The 22,506-nt window shown below is 45.5% G+C and overlaps 1 protein-coding gene across 1 annotated transcript in view; it reads right to left on the bottom strand.

Moving 5' to 3' along the window:
- LOC124016365 (patatin-like phospholipase domain-containing protein 6) overlaps nucleotides 1-22,506 on the bottom strand; it is a 35,011-nt gene that overhangs the window by 5,720 nt on the left and 6,785 nt on the right. Inside the window, 25 exon segments of the mRNA XM_046331924.1 lie at nucleotides 6,920-6,989; nucleotides 7,187-7,303; nucleotides 7,527-7,683; nucleotides 8,010-8,128; nucleotides 8,736-8,918; nucleotides 9,190-9,358; nucleotides 9,445-9,508; nucleotides 9,753-9,902; nucleotides 10,022-10,211; nucleotides 10,452-10,575; nucleotides 10,823-10,954; nucleotides 11,621-11,826; nucleotides 12,235-12,312; nucleotides 12,847-13,026; nucleotides 13,459-13,559; nucleotides 13,929-14,136; nucleotides 14,496-14,576; nucleotides 14,686-14,814; nucleotides 15,642-15,722; nucleotides 16,198-16,357; nucleotides 16,623-16,763; nucleotides 16,919-17,010; nucleotides 17,125-17,207; nucleotides 20,761-20,848; nucleotides 21,084-21,137. Of these exon segments, the coding sequence (XP_046187880.1) occupies nucleotides 6,920-6,989; nucleotides 7,187-7,303; nucleotides 7,527-7,683; nucleotides 8,010-8,128; nucleotides 8,736-8,918; nucleotides 9,190-9,358; nucleotides 9,445-9,508; nucleotides 9,753-9,902; nucleotides 10,022-10,211; nucleotides 10,452-10,575; nucleotides 10,823-10,954; nucleotides 11,621-11,826; nucleotides 12,235-12,312; nucleotides 12,847-13,026; nucleotides 13,459-13,559; nucleotides 13,929-14,136; nucleotides 14,496-14,576; nucleotides 14,686-14,814; nucleotides 15,642-15,722; nucleotides 16,198-16,357; nucleotides 16,623-16,763; nucleotides 16,919-17,010; nucleotides 17,125-17,207; nucleotides 20,761-20,848; nucleotides 21,084-21,137 (3,157 nt within the window).

Genomic DNA, 22,506 nt, shown 5'->3' with positions numbered 1-22,506 from the left:
CCCAGAGGTGGGTAACCGCCAAAGGGTTAGCCACGGGATGTGAATGTGGTGCTGCTCAACCTCTCAAATTGCTTCTGCATCCCCTGAAACACCTTGCCATGCACAGAGACCTGTGTGTGTGTGTGTGTGTGTGTGTGTATCAGGTTTAGGCACAGGGGTATGGGTGCAGCCACAGAGTATCAAGGGTTGGTTGGATCTCCAGACTCTGTCCCCAACCACAACCGTATGCTCCCTGTGAGTTAACCCTTGTGAAAGGTTATCGAGCCAAAGTGAAGCTTTTGCTTTTAGAACCATTTATAAAAAGTGGTGTGTTTCACAGCACTTGGTGAAAACATACAAAAAGGGGGAAGAAAACAAGTCACCAAAAATACAGGTATGAGGAACCTTTTAAACCTAGTCTTCAGTTCCCCGACTCCCCAACTAGACACAAGGAGCACTGGAGGTTGGTAGTCTGGTCACAGCATTTGGAGATCTCTCGGACACTAGTGAACATGTTAGGGGCAACCAGCCAGCCCTGCCCAGAGCTGTGGTCCTGTAATACCACTCCGGACCAGCAGAGGGTAGGGGAGGCTGGGCGCTGCATGGATTGGAAGGAGAAGGAGCACCAGAGGAAGAGAAGGATGCCGCTGTGTGTGGAGTTTGAAGGGGACATACGAGACGGAAGAATTTCAGTGTGGAATCATTGAACTGAACTAGTTCTGGACTTAGAAGTACTAACAAAATGCACAGTCACCATTTTCAGCCCACATTTAATTTGAGGCTTCAGTCAAGCCCTTTACTGGCAAGAGTGATGGAACTGTATGTTCGTCTATGGGCATTTGGTAGGATCCAGAACACTTTTGGCATCTCGCTAGAAAAATCTAAAGGGAAACGGGTAGCATCAGCAACACTGTCATCAATATATATGTAAAGAGTAGATATATAGATGCGTACAGTACACAGACACATGCACATACATGGACAGGGGGAGGTGTAGCTGCTGGGGGAGGTACAAATGGTTGACAGAAGCCATTCATAAGCACTGCTCGGTATGACGACATGGGATCAAGCTATGGACGAACGGACAGACAAATGGACACAGAAAATTACTACTGACCACATAAACAAAACAAAAACATGAAATAGCCTATATGGTGATCTTCTCTGACCTCAACACAAAACCTTTATTTCCCGACACCATAGGATCAGCTTCAAAACCCTGAAGAGAACGCTACATGTTGTGTTCCTATAGCTAGGTCTATACGCAAAAAAGCTATAACCTATGGACCTACACTGACAAACGAGTGACTGAGGCCCAAGCTTTAGAACGTGGGAAACGACAAGCAGCAAGCTGCGTGGAAAGGCCTCAGGGAAAAGCCTGTGTAACATGCTCAGGACGAAGCAGGCGAGTGAGAGTACACTTGGTGTGTAGTATACCAGCCAAGTGCAGGAGAACTCGGGGAGATGAAGTGGAGCAGCATGGAGAACCAAAAGCAGGACCATCATGCACCTCTCTGTCTGACCCATGGATATGTACCTGCATGAGCAGAGCCTCACTGCTAATCCGGAGGCATTGGGAGGGGCTTACTGACACTGGGAGGGCGGGACAAAGCCAATTCGTAACTGTCGTGTGTATGAGTGTGAACTATTGAAGCCAAATTGAATAGAGAAGTATTGGTGTTAAGAATGGGTGGTTCTGGGTGTAGAGGAGCGAAACATTGCATCCCCTCCACGCACACACCGAAATATACACTGTATTATTAGCCTAGCTTTCCTTCCAAACCATGGGTTCCCAATGTCCGACTGGTCAGGTGGGGTTAAGGTGAGACGGAACATGAGGGGGAGGGAGTGGTTGATTGTCGGTTGTTTCAAGGAGCTTAAGGTAGAAGTTGCCCCTAACCCCAGATCTGGGATCAGATGACATAACCCCAATCCTAACATCAACCATCAGGTGGGTGAAAATAATATGACCCTGTATCAGTGGTCAGGAGCAACTTCGACCACTCCTTTTTGGGGTTGAGACGGATCGGGGTTTGAACTTTGAACTCTGACCTGGGACATTGTTAACATAGCAACCATCCACAAGCAGGTGGCCATCCTTGGGGTCGCAGAGGGGAGGTAAATAGGGGGTGTAGGAGGCACTCGCTCTAACATAGCGCCACAGCGAGCCTGTCAGAATGGAAGATGGAGAGGGGACATCAAACATGGACAAATAGCCCCACGTCACACACAGACAGAGAGAGAGAAAGAGAGACAAGGAGTGAGACAAAGGAGAGAGGAGAGACTAGGGTTCCACATTGTCAGAAACGTTCCCAAAGTTCCCGTATTTGTTGGGGAGATTCCAGTTGAAGAATTCTCAATTGATTCTGGGAATCCTCCAACCGGGATTTCTGAAAAACCTGAGAACTTTGGAAAGTTTCCGTCATTTTGTAAAACCTAGGAGCAAGACAGAGCTAGAGATGGCCAGATATAGAGAGAGAGTGAGGGACAGAATAGAGCAGGAGACAAAAGGGGCAAAACATGTCCAGAACGCTCCATGTATACAATCTAAAAACGTAAAACGACCTGAAATTGTATCTGACGTATACAATATAAAACCCTCAGTGAACATGGCCAGGTAACATAACACAATGTTTCTAGAAGTAAGTAACCAGAGAGGCCAGTTCTAGAAGTAAATACCCAGAGAGGCCAGTCCTAGAAGTAAATACCCAGAGAGGCCAGTCCTAGAAGTAAATACCCAAAGAGGCCAGTCCTAGAAGTAAATACCCAGAGGCCAGTCCTAGAAGTAAATACCCAGAGGCCAGTCCTAGAAGTAAATACCCAGAGAGGCCAGTCCTAGAAGTAAATACCCAGAGAGGCCAGTCCTAGAAGTAAATACCCAGAGAGGCCAGTCCTAGAAGTAAATACCCAGAGAGGCCAGTCCTAGAAGTAAATACCCAGAGAGGCCAGTCCTAGAAGTAAATACCCAGAGAGGCCAGTCCTAGAAGTAAATACCCAGAGAGGCCAGTCCTAGAAGTAAATACCCAGAGAGGCCAGTCCTAGAAGTAAATAACCAGAGAGGCCAGTCCTAGAAGTAAATAACCAGAGAGGCCAGTCCTAGAAGTAAATAACCAGAGAGGCCAGTCCTAGAAGTAAATAACCAGAGAGGCCAGTCCTAGAAGTAAATAACCAGAGAGGCCAGTCCTAGAAGTAAATAACCAGAGAGGCCAGTCCTAGAAGTAAATAACCAGAGAGGCCAGTCCTAGAAGTAAATAACCAGAGAGGCCAGTCCTAGAAGTAAATAACCAGAGAGGCCAGTCCTAGAAGTAAATAACCAGAGAGGCCAGTCCTAGAAGTAAATAACCAGAGAGGCCAGTCCTAGAAGTAAATACCCAGAGAGGCCAGTCCTAGAAGTAAATACCCAGAGAGGCCAGTCCTAGAAGTAAATAACCAGAGAGGCCAGTCCTAGAAGTAAATAACCAGAGAGGCCAGTCCTAGAAGTAAATACCCAGAGAGGCCAGTCCTAGAAGTAAATACCCAGAGAGGCCAGTCCTAGAAGTAAATACCCAGAGAGGCCAGTCCTAGAAGTAAATACCCAGAGAGGCCAGTCCTAGAAGTAAATACCCAGAGAGGCCAGTCCTAGAAGTAAATACCCAGAGAGGCCAGTCCTAGAAGTAAATACCCAGAGAGGCCAGTCCTAGAAGTAAATACCCAGAGAGGCCAGTCCTAGAAGTAAATAACCAGAGGCCAGTCCTAGAAGTAAATAACCTTGGGCCAGTTCGAGAACTAAAACATATAGCACAGACAGGACTGTAGATGACAATTACATTTTTTAAATACAGATAGAAAAGAACTAAATAGCATCACAGCATTAATATTACACTGAATTTCAAACTAATAGTTAAAATGGTGTCATCCATTTACTCTCCTAAACCACTCAAAAGGAACCATGAACACCGTAATCATGTATTAGTTCAGAAACCTCATTGGAAAATGGAGACCTGCATACACTGAGTGCACAAGACATTAACTTTCCATGACATAGACTGTCCAGGTGACAGCTATGATCCCTTATTGATATCACTTGTTAAATCCACTTCAAAATCAGTGAAGATGAAGGGGAGGAAAAAGTTAGAGAAGGATTTTTAAGCCTTGAGACAGTTGAGACATTGATTGTGTACGTGTGCCAACGGGCAAGACAAAATAAAATGTAAGTGCTTTTGAATGGGGTACGGTAGTAGGTGCCAGGCGCACCGGTTTGTGTCAAGAACTGCAACGCTGCTGGGTTTCACACTCAACAGTTTCCCATGTGTATCACGAATTGTCCACCACTCAAAGGACATTCTGCCAACTTGACACAACGAAGGGAAGCAACGGAGTCAACATGGGCCAACGTCCCTGCGGAACGCTTTCAACACCTTGTAGAGTCCATGACTCGACAAATTGAGGCTGTTCTGAAGGCAAAAGGGATGCACCTCAACATTAGGAAGGTGTTCCTAATGTTTTGTACACTCAGTGTATTTCTACTCTTTCCCAGGCTATCAACAGCCACAGTCGTCCTGTTTGGTGTTTTGTTTAGAGAGTAAGAATTATTATTAGCTTGGTTAGATAGATAGCAGCCGACAACAAACAAAAAATTTACTACAAAATGCACCAACATTCTCGGAAAAAGGGATCGCGAGAGAGAGAGGAGAGAGAGAGAGTGATAGAGAGAGAGTGATAGAGAGAGACCAGTGAAAGAGAAGGAAGAGTTAGAAAAAGATGAAAAGGAAGATCCATCTTCAAGCCAGGGAGAGTTAGCTAGCACACACACACACACACACACACACACACACACACACACACACACACACACACACACACACACACACACACACACACACACACACACACACACACACACACACACACACAATCTATAAACCTGATGCCTATGACCATACTCTAAAAGCCGCCATCTTGCGACTAGCGTAACATAAACAGACTAAATGATGCTACATTTACACAACGTCTAAGAGACCAACATTCATTGGTTGGCTTATGGAAACATGGGGTGTTGCATAAACTAAATAGTGCCACCGCGAACACAAAGTCCTTGTGTTACGAACGAGCCAACGGTGTGTGTAACTTCCAATGTTGGAAAACATGGTGTTTTGGTGTTAAAAAATATATTTAAAAAACTTACTTGGCTTCAGAAATTGCGATCTGGCCATGTGTGAAGTTCTCTAGGTACAGATCTAGGATCAGCTTCCCCTCCCCCAATACTAAACTTAACCATTATTGGGGGAAATACATAACTGACCCAAGATCAGCGTGTTGGGGCAACTTCACTCTTTCCCTGTTGTAAGCCTCCAGTAAATGGGAATTTAGAGCTGTATGAAAGAAAAGCACATTGGGAGAAACTATGGGAAGCGAGGGAGGGATGGAGGGAGAGGCGTAAGGGTGCAGAGGGGTAAAGCAAATGAAGAGTGTTCTGGATCCTACTTGTTGACGCGGACAGGGGTGGAAGCGACTAGCACACTACATCTATAGTACACTAGCCCGGCCCCAGATCTGTTTGTGCCATCTACCCAACAATAACCATAGAAGATGGCAAAACAGATCTGGGACCAGGCTAATAGTAAGCCTATACAGCAGATGGTGAAAGTGTCCCCATATGAGCAAATGAACATTAGGGAAGTCACTGTGGCATGGTTTGTTTGGTGTTGTTTTAAAGACACGTTTTAAACAGAAAACAGATGTGAGAAAGGTAGGAGGAATAACCTGAGAAAGAGAGCAATAGAGATGAGCAGTGGGAGTGGACTAGGCTGCGTCAACAGGAAGTGACATCACACTAGGGAGGAGGAAGGTGGTCGGTAAAGAGAGACAGCGTTGTAAAGCTTTGCTCTCGCCGTTAGTAAACATGCCAAGTGCAGACAGGCATTGAAGATATGACTGGAGGACCGCACAACCTTATGACACCCCAAATCCAGGATCAAGGAGGACTCATTTGCTACATTTGCCTATGTGGCCTAAAATCAGTACATAAATAACATGAAATAATATAGGTTACTTTCTTTAAATGCCTTTGCTCTTACAAACTAGTGGACATTACCGGTGATAACGAATGCATGCAACATGTACTAAGACTGGATTTGGGGGGGGTAGATTTCCTTCCACAAGCCAAAAGGTGACCCCAAGAGGTCAGCAGGGGTCGTACCCCCAGCCTCTAGGTCTATTCTAGCTACAGTTAGTGGTAGTGCATTTCTCACTCAGTCAGTCATGACATACATACACAATCCATATATTAAGTGTCAGTCAGTCAGTCAATGGAGGAACATATTAAACAAGCAGGGAACAGAGGATGTTGCTCTAGCATACCAGCTGTATGACCTCCCGATTAGTCTTATACATCTGAAACGCATGCAGAATCTAACCAATTGATCTAAAACGCCACATTTTAACCCCACCTAGGTATCTTAAGATGAATGCACTAACTGTAAGTCGCTCTGGATAAGAGAGTCTGCTAAATGACTAAAATAAAATAAAAATGTAACATGTACAATTAAGGGGCTGGGATTTTAGTCCCATAACCCATACTCTGATACAGTAAAGACCAGGGCGTTCTAATCTAAATGATCTAGCTGTTGTCGACAAATGCAGAATGACATTAGGAATGAATGATCATGTCAATCCCACGTTTGTTCTCAGTCATATTGGGCCGTACCAGCGTGAGTGGATTGAGTTATATAGCGTTACATATGGAGTATATATCTAAATATAATATCCAACTTGTGTGTGTGTGTGTCCGACTGCTTGAGAGTTTTCCTAACAGCTACCCAATTTCCACTCAAAATCGCGTAGAACTAGGACAATTACTTCTGTAGTGCGGTCAAGACAACAATTCGAAATCTAGTCGTCCATTTCTAAACAGCGATAGAGCAGAGGGGGAGGGGCCAGCGGTTAGCTGCCTGTCACTCACCGTCTTGGTGCACACGCATGGCGGACGCCGTGATGTCAGTAGTCACGTTGAAGTAGGGCAACCACAGGTCCTGATGGTTACATAGACCACACATTCCATATGAATTGGAATAAGGAACGTTCAGAGGGATATATGTTATGTAGAACAAATATGCCTCTCCAAAATGTGGAGTTGCAACTGTTCACAAGGTTTGCCGACTGAACCTACCCCAGTTTCCTTCACAGACAGACATCTCTAGTAGCACTGACAGACAGTGTGACCTCTCACCTCAGCCTGCTTGTCCTGGAACACTTTGGAGATGCTGGTGTTGAAGGCGGCGCCGGTGAACATTGAGGTGATGGGATAGGTCAGGTCAAGGATGGTTTTGAATACGGAGTTCATCGCCTGTAGGGAAGGAGGTTAATAATGAGCATGTCTGATGTCGACATTTCAGCCGGAACCGCACAGAATCACTGATCCACACTGATCCACAAATCAACACGAGTGATTCTGTGTCTCGCCGTGCTCAAACTGATCCCCTCTAATACACTACATGTCACCTGACAAAGGAATGTGCCAAATAGGAACAAGAGAAGTGCATGATGGTATAGCGGAGGGAGGATCAGACCTTGGACCACTCGCGGGCTCTCTGCTTGGTGCGCACCGCACTCCTCTCCTCGGCGTACAGCGCCCCGATGAACGACCCGATGGACGTCCCACCCACGATGTCGATGGGAATCCCTGCCTCCTCCATGGCCTTGATCACTCCCACGTGGGAGCAGCCTCTGCAAGAGTGACAGAGACAACAACCAATCAGAGAGAGTAGGAAACTCACTCTGTTTGAGGACTGCATTTCTTCCACTTCTTTCATTAATTTGAAAAGATCCGAAAGAACCTGACTAATTCGAGACTACAGATACCCTGAAGGACGTTAATGTTACTAGAAATCTTGATAATAATCAACAGAAGACTGGACTTCTCATGCAAAGAGCTGTGGTCTCATGACTGTCATTGAAAACATGCATTTGATGATGCCGATAGTGTGGAGTAAAGCATGTACTACTTGATCATCTACAAACGAGAGTCTAGCACAAAAGAGAGTCCCACTGACCTGGCACCTCCTCCTCCCAGCACCAGAGCGATGCTGTTGCCAGTCAGTACCCGGGCCAGCCGAGAGAAATCACTGTGTCTGTCCGCTGTCTTCTCACACACCTTCTCATACACCTCCCTCTGTCCGCACACCCACACACACACACACACACACACACACACACGTTGATTTCAGATGATAATCTGAGCAATTTGTAGGCTTCCATGCGCTAGAGACAAGAGCTTGTCCAACCATTCAGACTTGGGCCTGGTTTGCGACAGTTGCTATCCACCGAAGCGCTGTAAGTGGTTGGTAAGCTTGTCAATGGATCATTTCCCCAAGACGACCTGGGCTGGGATTCCTAAAGCCTTTGTAGCTAAAGCACTATGTTATTTCTCTTGAAAACCAAAACTCGTGTTATTCGTAGAACAGCAAAGGGCTTCATTTTGAGCCGTCACTCTGTGCAAGATAAAACAAAAACATATATATAGATTGGATGAAGAGGACATGCTCAACAGGCTATTAAAGTATCCATAAAACCTTTGCTTGCAAACAGACTAGCCTCCTCTCTTACTACATCGTCAGAGCTCTCTTTAACAACCGTCCTCATCCTCAATCTAACGGAGGAACACAATCAGATGTGTGCAAAGGTCGGTGTGTAACGAATGCATAAACGAATGAAAGAAAAGCACAAAAGAAAACGAACGAAAGTTAGAAAAGTCATGGCATCTCCCCAGGGAGTCGCACCAGTTTTGAGGGGCTGCGTCGGGAGAAGACCCGGCGGGGGCAGCGGAGGTGGAGGTGTCCGGAGCACCAGCTCCTCATGTTGAGCCACTCTACGGTCCTGGAGGGCCCCGAGCCGTCCTCTTTATGGAGCAGCACCAGCTGTTTCAGGGCCCTCACCGCAGTGTTCTCCAACATCTGCTCCAACTAGAGAGAGACAGAGACAGAGAGAGAGAGAAAGAGGCATGTTTAGATACAGTACTAAGGATAAGATGCAGTCATAACTAGACTGTTTAAAAAAAAATCTCTACAAATAAGCTTAAATATGAGGTCCATGTATAATTTCACAACGAAAGTTTTAAATTGAACAAATAAATGTAACGAGGCAAGCTTGTAAGTAGAGTAGCTTCATAGGTCAACCAATCCTCCAAACATTGAGCCCAAATCAACCTCCAGCTCTTCACCCCGTCCTTCCTACCTGTCCCAGTGCAGGCTCCTGTTCCCCCAGGCCCACGATGAGGATGCAGTCAGCCTGTCTGATGCAGCGCTGGGTCCAGGGAGTCATACTGCTGTCTGTCTGGTACAGGACTATCCTGTTGATGTCCTCCTGCTGGGCCAGCCAGCCAGACAGACGGTACTCGTGGATACTGTTACGAGGGGAGAACGAGAGTTAAGAACAACCAACTAGTATGGATACAGAGGGAGAGAGGAAGAAGAGGATAAAAAAACGGACCTATCCAGAGCGGAGGCCCCCAGTCGCTCTCTGATGATGTCACTGGTCAGCAGCAGGGTAGGTCCTACACATCAAGGACAAATAGAAATATGTCTAATATTTCCAAGAGAACAATTTATGTATATAAAATTGAATATCACATTCGCTCAATGTAACAATTTAGTTAAGGAACAGAATAGAACAACTTTATTGTCCACAGAATCTACTCACATTAGACAGATGTAACTATTGACTAATATGAAACAAGATGTTCAAGTCATAGTAAGTTTTGATTGACAGTTGCTATGCTAGTCTCTAGAGGCGTGTACCTATGGCACTGAGGGCGTGGCTGAGCTCCAGGTTGAAGGCGTTGATTGGCACCTCGTCACAGATGGGCAGTACGGCCACAGTGGACAGGTTACTGGCCGGGTTGGTGACATCAGGGCTGGACGCTACGCTGGACAGGCCGAGGGCAGAACCTGGAGAAGTACGGGGAGAGAGAGAGAGAGAGAGAGAGAGTGTAATACATGGCTTTATCTAGAGGACAAAGAGGGCAAGTGTGTGTATGCATACAGTACATGCCTGTGTACACACTCACCTGAGAATGGTCCGCGGGCCTGTTGCAGGTTCCCCAGGATCTTCTGTCCCAGCAGGTGGATCAACCTGGTGACCACCTGTGGGTACCTCCTCTTGATGTTGTTGAGCGTTCCCTCTGGGAGCTTGACCAGCTCTGTGTCTCTGACCGCGTGGACCGTGGTGGCTCTGGGCTGTCGGGTCAGAGCCTCAACCTGGGGAAAACAGGAGATCGTGAGAGCTCCAAAAACAATGGGATTTAAAAAAGGTATATAGTGTCCCCAATAATCTAATACAACCCAAACATACACTATACACACACAGGTCTAATATAAATACATGAGGTTGACTTTATTCTGAATATTAGCTTTATAAACTAATATAGTGACAACATATTCTGCCTTTACATAGAAGACCAGAACGATGAGAGCTGTAGAAATGGACCAAAGTCTCACCACTCCTATGAGGTCTCCTCGACCGTACTCTCCTACCAGCTCCTTCTTCCCGTTAGCTTTACGTATAACAGAACGCAGACGGCCGTTCAGAACTATGTAGGTGCAGTCCGACTGGTCATCCTGCCTGGAGATATGAGAGGTGGAGGACAATCAGTTCAGTTCATCAGACCCCCCCGCCCTCCCCCCAACAAAAAAAGAGTGTTTTGGTTTCAGGACAGTGTACAGTTGAGCGTGTCTGTGCAGGGCTAGAGTTTGAAACGTATGAAAGAAAAATACCTTCAGATAGGTGATATTGTCAGTCAGAAAAACACCAATACAGTTTTTCTGGTCAAATTAAAAATACTGCCATAAGAGACGATTTGTCCAGATACCTATAGAGGGCTCTGCCGGCCTCCACAGCCATCCAGTCTATGGCGAAGTCCATCTGTCTGACGAAGGGGGACATGCGGATGGCTACGGTGTGGGCTGCACTCAGAACCACACTGGGCTGTTCCCTCATGATCCTAAAGACAGGGGGCAGCACAGAGCACACCAGATCAGGAAAAACACACAGGCAGTGTCTCCGGGGAGAGGCAGTCACTATGCTTAAATATCACAGGAACTGATAAACAAAGCTAGGGTTAGGAGAAGTGTTTGTCACTTTCGAACCACTTCCGTCTTTTCTACCATGACCAGATAGACAGTAATAACCAGCATCTTATCAACAGTGAGACAGTTGTGACATAGAACGAGAAACGCATGTCGGGAACTGAAGCCAACCTACTTGTAACAGATGTTTTAATAGTCAACAGTCAGTGACTACAGGTATATTTAAATTTCATGTAAACATCCTGCATTCCTCTATTTCTAAACCCGAGTTAGGCTTAAACTAAATGGTCCAGCTCAATGCCCAGACTGTGAACGATACCCCTTTCACACAGAAGGGTTTAGCCCAGGGGTAGGAAACCCTGTTCCTGGAGTGCCACGGGTACAGCAGGATGTTGTTCCAACTAGGCACCACACCAACTGAGCTAATTGATCAGTTCAGCACCTAAATTCAACACAGCTGGTCTTCCAGGTCGGTTAAATCAAAAACAGGAAGTGCCTGCAGCGCTCCAGGACCAGGCTTGCTTACCCCCCCCCACCCCCGCTTTAGTCTATCTCTAGTCTGGTCTCTACTAGACACCCACTCGTAGAAGTCAGACTTGGAGATCTTGAGGAAGGTGCAGTCTCTGTTGGCCTTGATGGTGAAGATGAGGGGTTCTCCAGTCAACACGGCCAGCTGGCCCACCATCTCACCCGGCTGGGTGACAAACAGACACACCGCATCCTGCTTGTCGATCATCCGCTGGTACACGTGGAGACAGCCGGACAGGACGAAGTGGAGACTCACATCCTGAGAGGAGAAGAGGGAGTTCAGATTTCAAGTCTCATGTTTTGTTTTTGTGTGTTTAGAGGGGTTGAAGAGAGGCGAGTAGAGGAGGGGGTAAGGAGCTGGGGAGGGGAGAATAAAGTGTATGGGAAAGAGAGGGATTTGGAGGGGAAAGATATCAAGGAAAACATTAAAGAATGATAGGAATCTGTGATATCAAAAATCTATAATGTTTTGAAGACTTCTCCCTCATAAAATTGGGGGATTAAACAGTCAGGTTGTCATGTGTTGTCATGACGATGTAGACAATTTTGACTTTGCAGCTGGCCCATCTAGCGGAAATCGCTCAGTTCTGCCTCCATGGCAGGATGACAAACGTCAATCTGCCTTCAAACAGAGGAGAGGACATCTCTCCAAGCCTCAGAAAAGTACCTGGTCTCCTTGTCTAGCCAGCACAGTTCCTGCCTTGGCGTGGTGCAGAGTCACTCTCCCATTCAGCAGAGCGGGGTCCTGGCAGAAGAAGGAAAAAGAACAGAACGAGAGAAAGAAAGAGTGAGACAGCGATAGAGGGAGGGAATGAGGAAACACTCTTGGTGGTGAAACAACGTCTGGATTCCCCTTTTGCTCTCCTGGGCTGCAAATCAAGAGGGTTGGCAAATATATAGACGGAGACAGAACTTTCGATATCGTACATTTCAGATGCTCGGTTCCAACCATAACAGTAGATTGTGAAATGGAACTGCAAGAAGCTTCGATAAAAGGAGTCAGAGGGAGAAAGTGCTGGTTGATGTCCAGTAAGGAGACATGTTTTGAAAAGGGGAGGTACTACTTGTCCAATAAGAACACTTTGGGCTTTGCATTTCAAAATATCTTGTCTAGACATGGTACATTAGCCCAAATGACAAAGTAACTTGGTGACAGTTTTTTAAACATAATAATCAGGTAAATGCCACATGATTACATTGTTACTAGAGTCATGGTTACATAGATAGCAACCATCTACTGACCATGTACTAAGGTTACTAAGCAGTAGTTAGTACTAACCTCTATCCTCATGAGTTTGAGGAGCTCCTTCAGGGCCTCCTCGAACAGGGCAGGGCTGGGGCGACCGGGGACGGGTCCTGGTCCTGGTGAGAACTGGTTGTCCGGACCCCCCTCCTCCTCGGGGTACAGGTACACCCCCGACGGCACCTCGTCTACGGTCACCCTCCTCTCTCGCTGATCCTGGGAAAGAAACAGAAAACATGGAGGGGCATGAATGTCAATTACAGTACACTGTGCCTGGTCTACTTTGAAGTATGGTCCTTCTGTAGCTCAGTTGGTAGAGCATGGCGCTTGTAACGCCAGGGTAGTGGGTTCGATTCCCGGGACCACCCATACGTAAAATGTATGCACACATGACTGTAAGTCGCCTTGGATAAAAGCGTCTGCTAAATGGCATATAAAGTGTAGATCTGTGATGTACAAAGACAAGAGTTTGTGGTCTACTTTGAAGTGCAAATGTGTACTTTAGTGCACTAGGATGACTGTTAGTGAATAGATAAACTGTTGAATTACAAAAAAATGTCTGTTTGGATTTTATTTCAAATGTAAATACATATCCTGAGATGTCACTAATATCCAACCTTGTGTGTGTGAACACGCGTATATACTGACCCGTGAATAGGTGGGTGGTGTGTTGCCGTCCTCAGCGGAAACTGAGATCCGTCCCCTCTCGTAGGCCATATCGAAATCCGACCGCAGATTCTTCTGCATGCCTGTGTGTAGACACACACACACACACACACACACACACACACACACACACACACACACACACACACACACACACACACACACACACACACACACACACACACACACCACAGAAATCATGTTAACACAAACACGTGTAAACGCCACAGTCAACAGTCTGAGAAGCAACAGAGGTAAGTTACATACTAGGACCATAAAGCACACTAATGTCAAATGTCAAGTCAGGTCACTAACATGCAGTAAAAACTGGACTGAAGCCACAGAGCTGAAGTTACATACTAAGAATGCAGATGTTAACACACGGACAGAGAGAAAAGAACGGAAGAGGACAGAGAGAGGGATCGAGAGGACCGATAGAAATAGTTAGTCACCGGCGATGTCTACAGGCATGGAGATGGTCCTGCTGAGGGTTGGTGGGACTGTGGCTCCATCCTTCCCAGGATCTGATGCGTCCTTCACGGCGGCCTCGCGGTCCTCCGCGGGCACGGTCAGGCTACCGAAACGCTTGCCGTGGCGCTGGGGGCTGGTGCGGGGCACGGGGTGGGGGGACAGGGGCAGCAGGCGCAGGAGCTGCATCTCCTATAGGGAGGACAGGACAGGGGCATGGGAGAAAGAGAGAGCGAGAGAGAGAGAGAGAAAGAGAGAGAAAGAGAGAGAAAGCGAGAGAAAGAGAGAAAGAGAGAGAAAGCGAGACCGAGAGAGAAAGCGAGAGCGAGAGGAGGTTAGGGTCAATGAAGACAGGCTAGCGTTGAATTAGCAATGTTATAATTACCAGGTCAGTATTGAAAAGTGATTAGCGGTAGCATTAGCGGTGAATGACTCAGTCTGGTAGATGAAGTAACAAACAGAATGTCCATGTGTGGGTGCGTGTATGTTTGAGGATCTGGGCGGTATGATGAATCGTGGCACTGTGTGTGTGTGTGTGGCGCTTGACTCACGTGGCTAAAGAGCTCATTGGTGAGCCCTAGGTAGTTGTGCAGCGCCAGAACGGTTACTCTTTGGAGACGAACCATGATGATCTGCATGATAAGACCGAGGGAGGAAAAGGTCACATGAACATCAAGAGAAAAAACACACGCCCACACCTGGTGACAAACAACACACACACACACACAAAATGCAGCTTACCTGGACCACCCGCACCAGGCTCTCAGGGTACTTCTCGAAGATGGAGAGGAAGGCCTCGACAGGTAGACGCAGTACGGTGGACACCTCAGCCGCCCGCGCCGACACTGTCCTGTACGGCTTCTGGTGTCCCTGAAACACACACACAGTGATAAGGTTCACACACACACACGCTCTCAGAATATACTGTAACTCAATATTGGTAACTTTACAGACATTTGACAAGTTCCTATTTTCAGCAGTAAAGGGAGGGGAAGTTTGTGTTGAGAGTGGTTCTCACATGCTAGCTAGGTGTACCTGAAACAAACACAATGACAAGGCCCTTTCAACGCGGTCCTATTTATTTAAGTCAGTTAAGAACAAATGCTTATTTTCCACTGACGGCCTACCCCGGCCATTGCAGTGACTTGGGTGAAGCTTTTTTTTTTTAAATGTCCCTGTGACCCACGCACTGAACTACTCAGCAAAATGTTTATAGTCACAAGCCAATAAGAGGGAACTAGCAGAACCCACCAGCAGAAAGCATTGCTTTAGAGACGTCTTCCACTTCCTTTTGTCAGCCGTAAAGCAAGGGTTCCAGGATGTTTGTGTCAGGTACTTTTCCCAAGTCTAAATATAGGAGTTAGATGCCAAATCCTCTGGACTCTAAAAGGGTCATGTGTCTAATAGTTCACTGTATACTTCCCACCAAGAGTAAAAGCGCACATAAGCCACACTTGTCATATCATAGTGCTTCACGATATAACATTCAATTGCAAAATCATCATGACTTTGATACGATTCAACTTTAGCGGCTACGATTCAACGCTCGACTTCCCCGACTTGTTCCTTGACTGAGTTCAAAGTTCTGACTGAAACGTGACAGGGACAGACAAAAGGGGTGACTCAAACAAGAAACGACACGTGGCATGGTGGTTTAGGGAGTGTGCAATGCGGGACAGGAAGTGGGCGTGTCTCACGGTGATGACGTCCAGGATGCTGAGGAGGCTGTGGACACTGTCTCCGGGGTACACCTCCTTCACCACACCGTCCTTGCCGTCCTACAAACACACAGGGGCAAAACAGAGTACGTCATAACAAATGAACATGGACAAAAAGGCACATACATTTGTGTTAAAAACAAAGCACAACATAACACAGGCAAGCAGTACAATTGACAGTTATCGTGAAAACATTCGGTTCATGTTAAGTAATTCCAATCTATGCCCAAATGCAAGTTCATCGTGGCCATAACTTTCTAAATTCAGAGATCATTCCATTTGATCCTTTTCCTCCATATTGGGATAATCTGAGTCAAAACCTAATAGGTGCTAATCATTATTTACTGACCTACAAGAGAGTTAATTGTTAGAGAACTGTAAGCCCCTTATAAGAGTACCTGTTTACTCGTTAGCATGGATGGAGGCTCAATTGTACAGAAGGCAACAAAAAAACTAAAAAATGTAAATGTCTGGCCATTTGTGTTCATGAGAAACACACACAGGTGCACAGACACACACACTCTCCCTCTCTCACCATTCCAGTAAGGCACAGTTCTAGTTTTCCGTCCTGCACCACGTAGATGCTGCTGTCAGGCTGGCCCGGTCTGAAGACGTACTCTCCCTGTTGAAACTGCAGGAACACCATGTGTTTACACAGCTCCAGGAACAGAGGCTTCTCAAAGTGGCCCAGCACACTGCAGGGGGGGGTAGAGATGGAGAGATTACTACACACAAAAAAGTGATTGACTGACCTACGTATCACCTTGCATCATTAATAACTACTCAATATTATTTGAAGATCAGTCAGTCACAATTTACCCATGATACATGGTGGTTTGATACTTGAACACACACGTCTCCTCCATATAGATAAGGACTCCACAACATCTTCACACACACAGAGAGTACACTCTACACACACACAAACAAACAAACAAACTCGGAGAAGTCACTATGTACCGGACGTTCTTGAGCATGTAGAGCACCTCGGAGGGCAGGTGGGAATTGGCCACGTCAAACTCTGTAAGGTCGGCCTCCAGCACTGAGGGAGGAGGCTCCTTAGCTACCAGGGTGGGCACCTCCTTCTTAAAACGCAGAATCCTGGAGGGAGGAGAGGGGGGAGGGGGGGTGGAAAGCAGGATGAGAGAGTGGGAGGACAAATGTATAAGAGACTATTGTTCTCTACTCTGTAGTCACTAAGTTCGTTAGCATCATGAATTAGAGTAGAGTAGACAGGGTAAACCGTGTTCACACACTTTTTAGCAATGTTGAGCATTTTCTGCTTCTTTTTGAGTCGTGGGCGTGTGGAGGAGGCTGTGCCCACCAGGGAAGAAGTGGACTGGGACACCTATGAGAGCCAGAGGTCAAAGGTAAACTAGGACAAAAAGACACATTGTCGAACAAAAGGGTACCATTTTACTTTGCTAGAAACCCCAAAACGCATCCCACCACAGCCACTAACCTTGCGCATGATCTTTCGCCCATAGAACATGACCTTGTCCCGCTTGCGGAATCGATACTTGGGGGCCTCCTGGGCTTGCAGGTCTGTGAGAAGTTAAAACATACATATATAGAGATACTAGAGCACGGACACAAACAGTATGGCAATGTGAGCAAGATAAAGTACCAGTATGAACATTTTAAGATACATTATAGCATTGTATAGCAAGCTAAAACCATATATTCACAAGTTGTTGACTGGACGATTGTTTGGTCAATAGGCTGTTGTTCGACCAAGATTTTGTTTTAGTTCAGCAGTCGCAAATGGATTAAAAAAAAACCATGGCACATGAGACACCGGTCTGATTGACGCCTGTCTCAGTGGACTAATCCATTGAGGAGGCCGTGGTTATGCCACGGGCCAAGATGAAAGGGGGTGTGGCTAAAATGCATGTCTCTCTCCAGAATGGGCTCTCCCGCCATTTCGTATAAATTCATTGTTTCATAACTTAATTGTGTGAATTCTTTGCCCTTTGATTGTGTCTATCAATTCCCCATTACATATATCACCAGTAGTAACCTACATTTAACGTTAATTCTCAATCTTCAAAGTTTGTTTGGTTATGGTAATTTCATGGTAATATTATTATTATTATTAGGTCTACAGTCGTTTACTGTTCTCATTGTTGGAGTGGACACATTGTTCGCAGTGCTCACAGCCTATGCTACACTTCTGAGAAAAAATGTTGTTTTTTGTTTAGAACACTCCTGTCAATGTTAAGTAAGGACGTGCACCTGATTACGCATATAGAAGTAGGCCTAGGCTACCTGGCCTGCGTGCTAATGGTGGCCTATAAAATGTGCCCATTTGGGGATGTCTGATAGTATTTCTGATTGTCTTAACTCACCACCACTAATAAGCTGTAGAGCTTCTCAAAGAAATGCTTTCTTCACCTCAAACAGAACATTAACAAAGTCTGGTTTTAGAATCCATTTAGAACGACAATAGTTTGTCAATGCATTTGAAAAATATTTCCAGTGCTCTCCCTTTCGATAACCACTCGGCATGAAAGGGAAACATCTAATGCTCTGATCGAGTGGAAATGTTATAAAATACCTGGATTACTTCTTATCCTTTGGGAAACTGAGGGCCCAGAATATTTGATACAATGTTACAAGTTTGCTAGCAGGAGCTTCAGGCTGGACCCAGTGTTTCAAGTTTGTTGTAGACAGGCCTTGCATTGCCAATGTAATTGATAGGATACTTAGATTTAAAAATCAGGATATTTTATACCTGCTGGATGCAATGTTTTTATTTATTGGCTTTATGTAGGCAACTTGTACATAGTTGGCAATAGAAGTTACTTTTAGATTTGTATCATTTTCATTTAGATAGAATTTAAATTAACCACATGACAATGATTTTGAGATACAAAGACTCTCAAAGAAATTAAATGAAACTGTCGAAAACGTGCATATGTAAATCAGAACTGGCACGCAGATCGGTAGACATGGTAAGATAAATTGGTACTCCAAATCGAAAAGGTTGCCGACCCCTGGTGTTGCCTATTAACGGCAACTTCAGGAGTTTAACGGCAGAATCTGCAAAGGTGAGCGGGGGGGAGGTCAGGAAAAGTTTTAGGCTATCTTGACCTTTGGCTTCCTCTTTTGTCTTAATTATTTAAATCAAACAGCGTGCTTAAAGCATCAGACAAGCTTAGTACACATACAGTGCCTTGCGAAAGTATTCGGCCCCCTTGAACGGCCCCCTTGAAGAATCAACAACAAGTGGGACACAATCATGAAGTGGTACGACATTTATTGGATATTTCAAACTTTTTTAACAAAAAAAACAAAAAAAAACAGTTTTATATCTTTGTTTGATGCCTGAAATGTGGCAAAAGGTCGCAAAGTTCAAGGGGGCCGAATACTTTCGCAAGGCACTGCTGTAGATGATTTTATTAAAACACATAGGGTGTCTATATACTACATGACCAAAAGTATGTGGACACTGCTCGTCGAACATCTCATTTTAAAATCATGGCCATTAATATGGAGTTGGTCCTCCCTTTGCTGCACTCTTCTGGGAAGATTTTCCACTAGATGTTGGAACATTGCTGCTGGATCTTCCTTCCATTCAGCCATAAGAGAATTAGTGAGGTTGTGCACTGATGTTGGGCCTGGCTCGCAGTCGGGGGTTCCAATGCATCGCAAAGGTGTTTGATGGGGTTGACGTCAGGGCTCTGAGCAGGCCAGTCAAGTTCTTCCACACCTGGCATCTGCCAAACAGATTAGTTTGTCGGACTGCCAGATGGTGAAGTGTGATATATCACTCCAGAGAACACTTTTCTACTGCTCCAATAGCGGCAACCTTTACACCACTCCAGCCAATGCTTACAGGCTGACTACACCGCTCAAGTCGCGTGCGCAAGCGTTGCAAAATAAATTTAGAAATCTATATTATTCAATTATTGTGCGCCAACGACCATCTGCGTTGCCAAGGGCTAAAATAGAAGTCAGTTCTATTTGTGAGGCAGCTCGCGGTGCAAGTCCTGCCTCTCCCATCTCCTCATTGGTTTATAGAAGCAGGTACCCAAGTGCCATCTCCTCATTGGTTATACCCACGTGGTTTACTTAAAGACGAACGAGGTCAGTGGCGGTAATGCACCTAATTTATGAAAGTTGCCAATATAAAGTCAAGAGATTAAAAAGTCTAGGAGGAGAGATGACTAGAAACTATTTGGTTGACAGTTTTATGTGTGGCTTAATTGTCGGAGCAGAGGACCTTGTGCATTTCAGGTAAAATAACAACTCAATGTTTATTTCCCAGAACAAATTAACTAGCAACAGCAAGCTAGCTAAATAGGTCAAATTAGCTAGCAAGTGCAAGCTAGCTAGCTAAATTGACATAAATGTTCAATGCGTTTCGACCGGTCCCCAAATTAATGTAATTGGTTCAGAGTACGTTTTGATATTTTAACCTGCGTGTCGTCATCAAGATACAACAAAATACATTTATGCGCGGTGGCGCACACGTGCAGCCGGTTTGGGTTCCGTGTTAGCATTGCGCATGGTGATCTTAGGTTTGTGTGTGGCTGCTTGGCCATGGAAACCCATTTGATGAAGCTCACGATGAGCAGTTCTTGTGCTGATGTTGCGCGCAAAAAAACGCAACAACACTCGGCGGTCCCGTTCTGTGAGCTTGTGTGGCCTACCAGTTCGCGGCTGAGCCGTTGTTGCTCCTACACGTTTCCACTTTACAATAACAGCACTTACAGTTGACCGCTGCAGCTCTAACAGGGTACAAATTTGATTAACTGACTTGTTGGAAAGGTGGCATCCAATGGTAGTGCCACATTGAAAGTCACATAGCTCTTCCGTACAGGACATTCTACTGCCAATGCTTATCTATGGAGAGTACATGGATATGTGCTTGATTTTATACACCTGTCAGCAACGGGTGTTGCTGAATATACTAATTTGTAGGGGTGTCCACATACTTTTACACTCAGTCTGACAATTTTTTGGTGGTTCGGGGACAGCGCTAGAAAGCTCTTAGGTGTAAGTGAAGAGCAATCACTAGTGTAACTGAAGCTAGCATTTATTTCATTTTATAGTTATCGAAGAAAATGCATTGGAGAGAGAATGTGACACATACTTCTGAGCTGGATCCTCCGCAGCATGAAGAAGATGAGGATGGCGATGAGGATTATGGCGATGCCCGCACCAATCACCATCCCCATCATCTAGAGAGAGAGAGAGAGAGAGAAAGAAAGAGAGAGAAAGACACACACACACACACACAGAGACATGGGCAAAGAGCGACATGGACAAAGAGCGATGTAGAGAGACAGACAGAGGGAGATGTGGAGAGACAAAGAGAGAGAGAGAGAGAGAGGTGTGCAGCAGTTGATTAGAGCATAATTACAACGGCTTCATGGAATGAAACACAGCACAACAGACTACAACATACGAACTAACCATGCTAGTCTGTAGCTCTTCCTCCACAAACGCCTTGATGTTGTTAAACCCTTCCTGTTGGTAGACAAAAAAAAGAGTCGTGAACAACCGTATAAAATAGCCTATATACTATGTACTGTAGACAGGGAGATTTTTCCAGAGCTGGGAAAGCTCCGTTACTGAGTTAAGTAACTGACGTATAAAGGAATTCAGGGCTTGGGATTTGCCATGCCCGGGGAAAACAATGTCAGAGAAAGAGGAATGATGACGTAAAATTGTTTCATCTGGGTTGAATCAGGTCTGGATGACTATTTCCAGGAGGGGATTTTAAACACATCCAGTCACCCAATGTGTTGAGTTTGGCCTAACTATTTATCAACACCCTCTTAGGTCAGCACCCCTCTTGCTCTTTCTTTTTGTTCCCCCCTTCTTCTCTCAGGCCCTTCTTACCCAGCTTAACTCAAAAAGATCCATATAAATATATGGGACAACACAACTCACCAACAATACTTTTAATGATGATGATGATGATTATTATTATACAGTAAGCCTATTTGCCTTCTCTCAATGTGGATTGAGTTGCCGTGCGCCCATGTCAGCCTGGCTCTGAGACCAACAATAGGAACAGTGACTGTCTGCTGCTTTACTCTGCTGCACCAGACAATAACACAGAGCCCATTGAGACATGGTGCAATTTGGCTGTGATCATCTGACTATACTGTACACAGCTGTGTGTGTGAGTGAGTGAGTGAGTGAGTGAGTGAGTGAGTGAGTGAGTGAGTGAGTGAGTGAGTGAGGTAACAAGTGAGAGAGCCAAGAGAGATGTCTAACTCCTATGCCATACACACCCACACAGTTGGGGACCAAAGCAGAGAAATGACAGTGAGAGTCTCTTATCTTTTGAGGTCTCTAACTCTAAATCAATAGGACACTTCTCTCCAGGAGGATATCGTAGAACTTGAGTGATGTCCTGCCAAAAGGACCTTCCCTGTTCTAATTCCTTCACTGATTAAGACAAGGCCCTATATGACTCACTGAAGGAGTGGAGATCCTAGCTCAGAGATAAGCTTATTTACAGTTTTGCTGCAATAGAAAGTGTGTGTGTGTGTGTGTGTGTGTGTGTGTGTGTGTGTGTGTGTGTGTGTGTGTGTGTGTGTGTGTGTGTGTGTGTGTGTGTGTGTGTGATGGTCACATAATCAATCAGATAGTGTATAACTATGGGGCAAGGCCAATGGGCTTTTAGTACTCTGGCTCTCAGCCAATCAATGACTGAGCTGGAGCGGGAGGGCGGTCAGTGCTTATTGATCAGGAGAAGAGACAAAAGAAAGGACTTAGCTGCAGTTATTGATGAGAAGTTTGGTTATGGTCTGACAGATGGTGGATACTGCACATACTGCAGAAGACATTTCGGTTCAATTCATACAGTTGTGCAACAGACTAGGTA

This window comes from Oncorhynchus gorbuscha, linkage group LG26, assembly GCF_021184085.1.
Source record: "Oncorhynchus gorbuscha isolate QuinsamMale2020 ecotype Even-year linkage group LG26, OgorEven_v1.0, whole genome shotgun sequence".
Taxonomy (NCBI): domain Eukaryota; kingdom Metazoa; phylum Chordata; class Actinopteri; order Salmoniformes; family Salmonidae; genus Oncorhynchus; species Oncorhynchus gorbuscha.
Note: the sequence above shows the minus strand (reverse complement) of the source record. Positions and strands in the feature narration are given on the sequence as shown.